Raw genomic sequence first — 8,810 nt, 5'->3', positions numbered from 1 at the left:
AATCTTCTCTTTGGATTTTAGTTTATGACAATCTTTTCAAAAGATATCTAATCTGAATCTGATGATCCCTTAGTATCAGTGTGTACCTTACCCATGAAATCTGGCCCTTCCCCATATTATCACCATCTCTCTACTTCTCCAATCTGAACCCCGCACCACCAATTATTCCATTCTCCATAGATTATATAAAAGAAATCATCCAATTAAAATTAGTTGGTTACTTGTTATCATAAAATCGATAAACAAAATATTCCAAATTTCAGAATCTATCTAACCTTAATAATAAATAATTTGAATTGAATTGATTGCGATTTCCATCCCACAATAATCAAATAGTAGAAATACTTAATATATATAATAGTTAATTTAAAATTATTAAATAATTTAAATTAACAGATTTTAATATAATAGAATAATTATGTTTAGCACCGTAAAATTAAATTTCAGATGAATTTAATTATATAATTTCATGGATGAATTAGGAGATTAATTAGAAATATTTTAAATGGTTAATTTTAGTCGTATCTTACTCTCGTTTGAAAAAATGAAGTAAAATGATAGAATGCAGTTGATTGCAGGGCTATGTATTCAAAGTTTCATATTGCATTTGCAACGAAAATCTGTCCTTGCAAAAAAGACAAGCAAGGCCAGTGTAGAATTTGGCTTATTTCCGAATGCAAATGAAATTGAGAAACTATCACTTAGAAAAACCTCAGCTGCAGAATGTACGAAAAACAACACATTAGAAAGAAGAAATTACGCAATCCAATAACTAAACCAACTTCCTCATGCAAAGGAAGTACTTATGATCAAGCTGAAATTCTGTGATATAATCAGGATTTCCCTTGAGAGACAACAGAAGCCCACCAAAGGAAATAAATAACTCCCTAAACAAAAGAACATGAGAAGAAACCAATGAGAATAATTAAATAGCAGAAAATTCAAAAAAGAAAAAAAATGGGCAAGATTTGGGTTACATACGCTTTAATATCTGCTCCTGAACCTTCCTCCTGGATCTTGTACAGTTTCCCATACATGATGTATTCATACTTGTCAGCTATGGATCCTTGCTTACCCTGCACAAGGACCAATCATGTAACCACCAACAATTGCCTATCAGGTTACAAAGATTAGTATCAGACGGTTTCATTGGATTCTTTCTTCATCTTTCAACTAAAACCAGATCATGAAAGTCTTAGCTATAAAGTGACAAACCTAAGGAGACAGGCAAGACTCTCTGAAATTTTAATTTTTAAATATAGTATTAAGATTAGTCCACTCGCTCTTAAAAGAAATATTAAGAATTTAATATTTTTTACTGATCTAACTAAATGAAAATTTAATGAATTCAAATTTAATAAATTAAAATAATATTTTTATTAAATTTAATTCTAATTAAAGTATAATTAGTGTTGTACAATTACATTGAATTTAAACTTAATACTCTTCTCCTAATAAATATAAATACAGTAAATGTGGAGTCCCTAAGTGTAGATGCTCCGTCTATGTCCAGCTACAAGGCTCATATGCTTGGCAGAGGGATTATTTCTACAACTTGAAGAAAGAAAGAGAGAGAGAGAGATGATTACCTGGCCATAGTAACCACTATCACCAGTTCCATCAGCATGAAGAGTGGGAGTTATTAGCAATGCATACTTGTCTTCTTTTTTGATGGGATAGATCTCTGTATTCACATCAAGCTGCATCAACATTTCAAGCCTCTCACTTCGTCCCTCTATGCGAGAAACTACACAAAAAACACCAACCCACAAACACTTCAACACTAAGGAAACATAAAAAGAAGATGAAGTACATGAAGAAGATACCATGATCAAATCTTTTGTCGATTGCCTCAACTACAAAAATATCCTCCATCCTTTAGCAGCAACAGAAAACCTGCAACGACCGCAAGTCTAGTTCATATTCATCTGAGGAGGAAAACAAAAGGGCAGCAAATAAACAGAGCATAATTGAGATTATCGAACCCATTGCCAAAAGTTATCAATGTTCAATCAGTCAAAATTGTGGAAAAAAAGGATCAATTATTTGAGTGATCCAAGAAAAATTCGAAATTGTTTTTTCATAGGAAGAAACTGTAATCAATTTCTCCCACATTTGCGTTTATACCCATTGCTCAATCATTGAACAAAGGCATTCTCCAAAAATACAAGATTGTTAAAAGCAATAATTCAATCGAAATGAAGTCAAGCACCTGTAGCTCAATACCTCATCAAGTTAATGGCGTTTGTGAATTTTACAACTTTGATTTATTTAGCAACACGAAAGGGAAAGGAGATAAAGGAGAACCAACCTGAAGAATTTGGAACCGAAAACGCTATGTAGAAACCCTGAGAGTGGGTTTCTGTTCTATCCATTTCTTTTAAAGATTGTTTAACGATTTTTCATTTAAACTTTTGTATTTCTTTTAATTGTTAATTTTAACAATAAATTAATGATAAGACTACCAAGAAATCAGGAACAATCCACTTCACTTCAAAGGTATTATCTTTCGACCACATACATATATATATATACAACATTAAATAATTTACCTGAAACATTGGCACTAAGTAGCCGAAGTTACAGTCTTGTATCGTTGCCAATATATTATGATATCTCCATAGGAGAAAAACCAGCTAAATTATTTGTTTTGAAGGCGGAAGCCGTGGTTTATTATGATTAGGATTCCCGAAATTAAAGGATAACATCGTAAGATTAAAGCAAAATGACATTATCCAAATCAAAGTTAAGGGTTTGATCATTTGAATATACATTTCAACTCTTTATCTTATTTAGTCACGAATTAGTAATCAAAACAAAATATAATCATAATTATCTCATGCCATATAATCACCCCACACCCCACCAAAAAAAAGAAGCAAGCATGCATAATGAACTTTTTTACTTTTGGCTTGACCAATTGTCACAAAAGTTGATGTTGAGATCCGCAAACACAAAACAAAGTATCACATATAAAAGACGCTTTATTTTTCAAAAGATTTTTTCCCCATTTCTGTAGGCAGAAATTACTTACAATTGAAGATGCAAGCCTTTGACAACAAACTGCCAATTTACTATGAAAATGTCATTTCCCTGATAAAAAGCCCAAGCGAGGGAAAAAAATTGATAGAACTAGAAAAGTATCCATGACAGCAAAACTGCCCGGAGAGGCGAACAACGCACTCTTCACTTTGTCAGGAAATTAGAATCTAAAATCTTGGAATTCAAAATTATTCCAAACAGGGATAATAAAAGAAAATGAAGGGGGAAAAAATCCTCTGATCTTGTTCCTCCACTTGCAATGCAGGCAACATGGACAGTAGCAGGGAAAAAAAATTCAAAGAGAAATCTCCAGGATCCGGAACAGGCCAAACATTTATATCCAAAGATGTTCCCTCCTATATTCTCGCACAATGACAGGCACACTTGTGGGTGGAACCTGATAAAAGCACAACATAATGGAAATCAATCACAAATTAAATGAAAAATAAACAACATATGCAAGGGCAACAAATAAAATCTGAAGCATTAAGGTGATCCAGCTCCCTTTCAAGCCCATAAGAACACAGCAGAAAGCACCTCAAACAGGTAATACTAATACATCCATTGCAAATTCCACATGTGAATGCAATTTAATTGCGAAAAAGGCTCAGAATACGAATAACAGAATGGACCATACTAATAACACAAATTTTATCTAATACATCATTGTGCTTACCATGCCATAGTCTGTAATTATCATGGAAACATAATCTGAAGGCGTTGCATCATAGCTGTCATTGATAATCCATATACGAGATATTGTCAGTTGGGCAAGCTGAAAACTCTCTAAGATCATAATTAATTCTAAGAGCACTTACATCAGATTTAAAAGCTGCAGATTTTCACTATTGGCACAGCAATCCAAAAAGTTGATTTCCCCTCTGCCACCAATTTTTGAAATGGCATCTGGATCACCTGCAAGGACACATTATGATAGCAGATTATCCAGTCGGCAGTTAATTTATGAAGCACCTTAATGGAACAAGAAATGCTTACCCAGCTCATTAGAGCAGATAGAATCAAGCTGCACCCTCTCATGAAACTTATATGCTTCACAACAAACTAAGACTGGTACATGGAATGCATGGGCAACCATAGCAACACATGCAGTACCAACTCTCGAGTAAACTGTTCCATTGGACAGCACAGATGACGAACCCAAAAACACTCGAGTGACTTCATGCATGATATATGAAACAGCATTTATATGAGTGTATGTACAGCTGATACCCTTTCCCACCAACCTACGAAGTAAGAGTTGCCCTTCAAGCTTTGGACGAGAGTCCACTACCACAACACGGAATTGTTTGCCAAGCTCATGGGCATGCAGTAGTATCATTTCAACCACAGATGATGAGCAATATGTAAGAAGAACATCACCATCTCTAATTTTTGTGACTGCATGTTTAACTATCACCTTGTCGGCAAGTATGATCTTCTCATTTATGAAACGATCAATATCTGAATGGAGAGTTGCTTTTGCTTCCGACTCAGATGAAGTCAAAGGTAACTTAGCAATTCGATTCTTTAGAAACCTAATTGCATTACCCATGCTGATTGAAAGAGGCCGACATTCAATGAGAAAAGAAACATAACTTCCTATTTTTGCTGTCAAGTCTCTAACAAGAGTTTTTTCAGGTGGTGTTGAGTAGTCTTTAATAACCTCTTGGAATGCTAGAAGCATAGCAATACAGCGAGCATTGCCACCGCACAGATCTCCTGATAAATACTGCAAACCAACCTGAAAATAATAACAAAAGTTGTTAATTGGATTAGAATGATCAACTTTCTGTGCTGTGACCTGGAATAAAGGTCCTAGAACACATCCAGCAGAGTTATCTAGCTTTTGTTCATGAAAGAGATTAATCTAGCAAAAATTTTAAATCATCTTTTACTCTAAGTTTGGTTCAATTCCAATTCCTAAAATTTTGTATAATTCAATTGAATTTCATGTTTTGTGTGTTTGGTTTGAAGAGAAATTAGAATTTTTAGAATCGAATTTCATTGAATTGGTTATAACTAAAACCAATTCCTTTAAGTTTTGATGGAATTTGAAAATTCCACAAAACTTACATAATAATATTTTGTGGACTAAAATGCCTATACCAAAACTTTTTCTCTCAATTATCATTATTACTAGTTAATTAAAAAAATACCTAAAAATTAATAAATAATTAAAAAATATTAATGATTACAAAATAAATGATTAAAAATTATATTAACAAATAACTATACTTTTTTAATTTTTATATTATTTTATAAATATTAAATAAAAGTAATAGATGATACTAAACAAACAGCCGCCTACCTTAAGGCTTCAGATTCTCTTGAATTGGTTGAATGGAATGAAAATTCTCTTACACAAGAGTACATGCTGATATCAATTCTCATGTCAATTTATTTTGATTTTGTCAATATATTGTTAGTGGATTTACATGTTTATTAATTGATATTATTATTATTATGGGTCAATTATTAAGATTTTTTCCACAATAGAAAATTTTATATATATATATATATATATTTGCTTTAATCTTAAGGGTAATTTAGAAATTGAGGGCAAATAAATTTCAATTATGAAATTAAACCAAACAGAAACAATATGGAATTCAATTGAATTTTGCATTTTAAGTTATATCAAACCAAACAGTGAAATTCATTTCAAATGAATTCTATGTAAAATTCAATTGAATTCCACATAATTCTAGCCATAGAGTTGAACCAAACACTATGTTAGTTCATTTATTGAGTCACAAGCAAGCTCAAGTAGGTCATAAACAACATATAGAAAGAAGAGGACACAATTAAATCAACTTGAATTGGTCAACTCAGTCTATATGCTCATTAAAGATATTCCAAAGCAGACAAGTAGAATGCATTTCAACCAAAGTTGTTATCTACGAAGTTCAGATTGATACCTTGTAGACAGCCGGATGCATTGGATCTAGTTGGAAGAACTTTGACTCAAGATCAGGAAGCTGAGTTCCATGCTCATATTGAGGTAGATGTCTGAACAATTCAACTCTGTTTCTAGCTTCAGTTTGTTTTACAACTGCACGCTTTTTCGCCTTTTCCACGCGACTCTTGTCATCATATTGCATTCGTGGTTGAGGAACATCTTTCTTTCTATCCTTCTCTGGTGGGCGATCACTTCCCTTCTTCTCAGAAGCTGCAACTGTAACATTATCGGCCTTTTGTGAAGGAGGCTTTGCAGCTTTAGCTGATTTTGCATTTGCTGAGGACACAGCCCCAGATGCAGCAGGAGGTCCCTTGCCACCCTCAGCTAATAACCCCCAGTAATTGAAAAGCATAAACAACAACGAAAAGGTAACCATGACAGAGCATAAGAGGATATAAAAGCATATTGAAAATAAAAATCATAAACCAACAGAAATGACTCATTTTATGCATGCATGCGTGATTTAACAACATAAAAGCCAAGTCAATGAAGGCAAGTTACAACACTCTATCCTTGCATATGAAAAAAGAAAAAGTAGTCCGTTGAGGTGGTCAACAATATAAATTAGCAGTAAAAGCTCCGCTTTTTCATTTTAATCAAATTGCTGTAAGAATGTATGAATTATAACATCAGGATTTTTTGATAGTTCCCAAACGAATAAAATAATTGTATACACCTTTTGCAGCAGCTTTTGCAGCTCGTTGAGCCTCTTGAAGGGCACGCCTTTCAGCTTTAGTGGTTTTCTCTTTCAATGACTTTGAATGTGTAGGCTGATCATTTTGAACTTCTGCCGTCACTCCAGTCTTTTCTGCAATTATCTTTTTATGGTCATTCTAATGCTACATTTGTTAGATAAATCATAAACTTCAAATAGACACATTACTAAATAATAAATCGAGCAATCAAACCAATCACTGCATTTCATCCAAATAAAGACACTTGTTTCCCGTGAGGGGTATTGAGATCTTCCTTGCATTCATGTTCAGATTACATAAAAACTCCAAAATATCCTTTTTCATCCTAGATGGCTTATATAACCAAATCTCCAAATAAATTACCATCAAGACAGTTGACAAATATGAATACTGACAGGTTTCTCTTACATCCTTCTCTGCAGTTTTCTCAAAAGCATCATTTCAAGTAATGAAATAGAAGCAACTGTTGCAGTGAGACTAAGCATAACACCACATTACAGCAATTTGAATGTAAACTAAAAGCTTGAAAAACTAAGCCAGGGCAACCCATACAAATGAATTGAGCATATCATGCCACAAAAACCAAGGAAAGCCCCATGTCAACAGAAGAAAAACTGAAAATACCAACTTCTAAACTCAAATTTCATGTGCAACTATTCCTTTAAGACGCTAAACTAGTTATATTCTTTGCAGTCAGTACTTGGTCCAGAACAGTATTTCTAATTGAAATTAGAGAAAGAGGATGAAATTTACCAATATCCCAATATTGTTCACAGGACAAATGATAGTGACTCTGACATAAATATTCGGACACTTATTAAATACAAGCCCGACCTGTCTTGAGAATTAGAAGCATATTCATAAGACCCAAATTTCATTCTCCAACTGATAATCCTAAGTTCAACACCTTTGAATTACTGAAACACAACCCGCTTGCTGATAAGCATATAGTGAGTGATACTTCACATAATTAGAAATGTAATTTATATGCATACCAGATATTCGGGGAGGTAAATTGACCACGGAAACTGTCGTCAATCCACTGGCAGGGACGCTACTCGCTGCTGGCATATCAAATCCTCCACCGGGAAAACTACTCGACGCGGCTCCAGCCCTTCCTCCCCTCCCCACCCAAGCTACGTCATCCGAGATAGAAGTATTGGCAGTAGGAGACGTAGCCGGCATGAAATCGGAGGCGTTGTAGCTGCCGACGGGGACGGAGTCTCGACGGAGAGGAGACAAGGGTGTAGAGGCGTGACGCGGAGGAGGGATCATGACTGGAGAGAGGGAGTTGGCACCGGAGGGAGAGAGGTCGGCAATTGTTGGAGGCGAAGACGAGGTATGGTCAGTCGGACCCGATTGGGATCGCTCGGGCACCGCGGCTCCGGGAGCAAAGAAGCCGACCTGGCGGACCTTCGGGTCGCTGACGGTGCGTGGTGCTCGCCGAGGGTCCATGGTGAGGACAGTTACTAGGACATGGAAAGGGAAATCAGAAAGACTATTTTGCTTTTATCGATAAAATTTGAGGGATCGAGGGATTGTGATTTTCCTTTCCCTAGAGAAGGGGGGTAATTAACTAGGGTTTAACGAACATGGAGAATAATACAGTAACCAGTGATACAGCCCATGCTACCAGCTAATATTGATAAAATATTGTGAAATTGTTTAATCTTATTTTTAATCATATTCAATTAATATAATTAATTAATTAACTATATTATTCAAAAAATAATCATTTAGTTAAAAACTTTGAATAAATCAAAATGCTAGTGGATTATTAAAAACTTAATATTAAGTTCTTTTGGCTCTAAGTCGTCCATAAATTATCCAAATTTAAATATAGATGAACTCATGAATATATTTATGTAACTGAAAATTTTTGAGCTTTTTTTTTATTAAATCTAAAAAATCACTATGCGTATACATGAGTTGAATTAATGTAAACTATTCGAGAATTATTTTTTGAACAAGCAAGAAAAAATTTTGACAAGTCAAGCTGTGAGCTGTGAGTTTTTCAGAATAGGCTAATTGAGTCTTCATGCAATTATATAACTTTTGGGTATGAACATGCAGTTGAAGCATACTTGCAAAGATAAAAACAAATTTATAAAATT

At 34.3% G+C, this 8,810-nt stretch overlaps 2 protein-coding genes across 2 annotated transcripts; both read right to left on the bottom strand.

Annotated features, from left to right (window-relative positions):
* Positions 1-515: 515 nt before the first annotated feature.
* On the bottom strand, positions 516-2,842 carry LOC110604267 (DNA-directed RNA polymerases II, IV and V subunit 8B). Its single transcript, XM_043954026.1, has 4 exons — positions 1,827-2,842; positions 1,590-1,747; positions 964-1,076; positions 516-887 (listed from the first exon to the last, which is right to left on the bottom strand). Exons 1-4 carry the CDS (start codon positions 1,873-1,875, stop codon positions 773-775), a joined length of 435 nt encoding a protein of 144 aa, XP_043809961.1. The 5' UTR covers positions 1,876-2,842; the 3' UTR covers positions 516-772.
* Positions 2,843-2,964: 122 nt separating this feature from the next.
* LOC110609227 (translation initiation factor eIF-2B subunit delta) lies at positions 2,965-8,312 on the bottom strand. Its single transcript, XM_021748665.2, has 7 exons — positions 7,692-8,312; positions 6,678-6,809; positions 5,961-6,325; positions 4,039-4,783; positions 3,861-3,957; positions 3,719-3,773; positions 2,965-3,439 (listed from the first exon to the last, which is right to left on the bottom strand). The coding sequence occupies exons 1-7, from the start codon at positions 8,149-8,151 to the stop codon at positions 3,377-3,379; spliced, it is 1,917 nt and encodes a 638-aa protein (XP_021604357.1). The 5' UTR covers positions 8,152-8,312; the 3' UTR covers positions 2,965-3,376.
* Positions 8,313-8,810: the final 498 nt, after the last annotated feature.

Source organism: Manihot esculenta, chromosome 2, assembly GCF_001659605.2.
Source record: "Manihot esculenta cultivar AM560-2 chromosome 2, M.esculenta_v8, whole genome shotgun sequence".
Taxonomy (NCBI): Eukaryota; Viridiplantae; Streptophyta; class Magnoliopsida; order Malpighiales; family Euphorbiaceae; genus Manihot; species Manihot esculenta.
The sequence above is the reverse complement of the archived record's forward strand: the minus strand, read 5'-3'. Positions and strand labels throughout refer to the sequence as shown.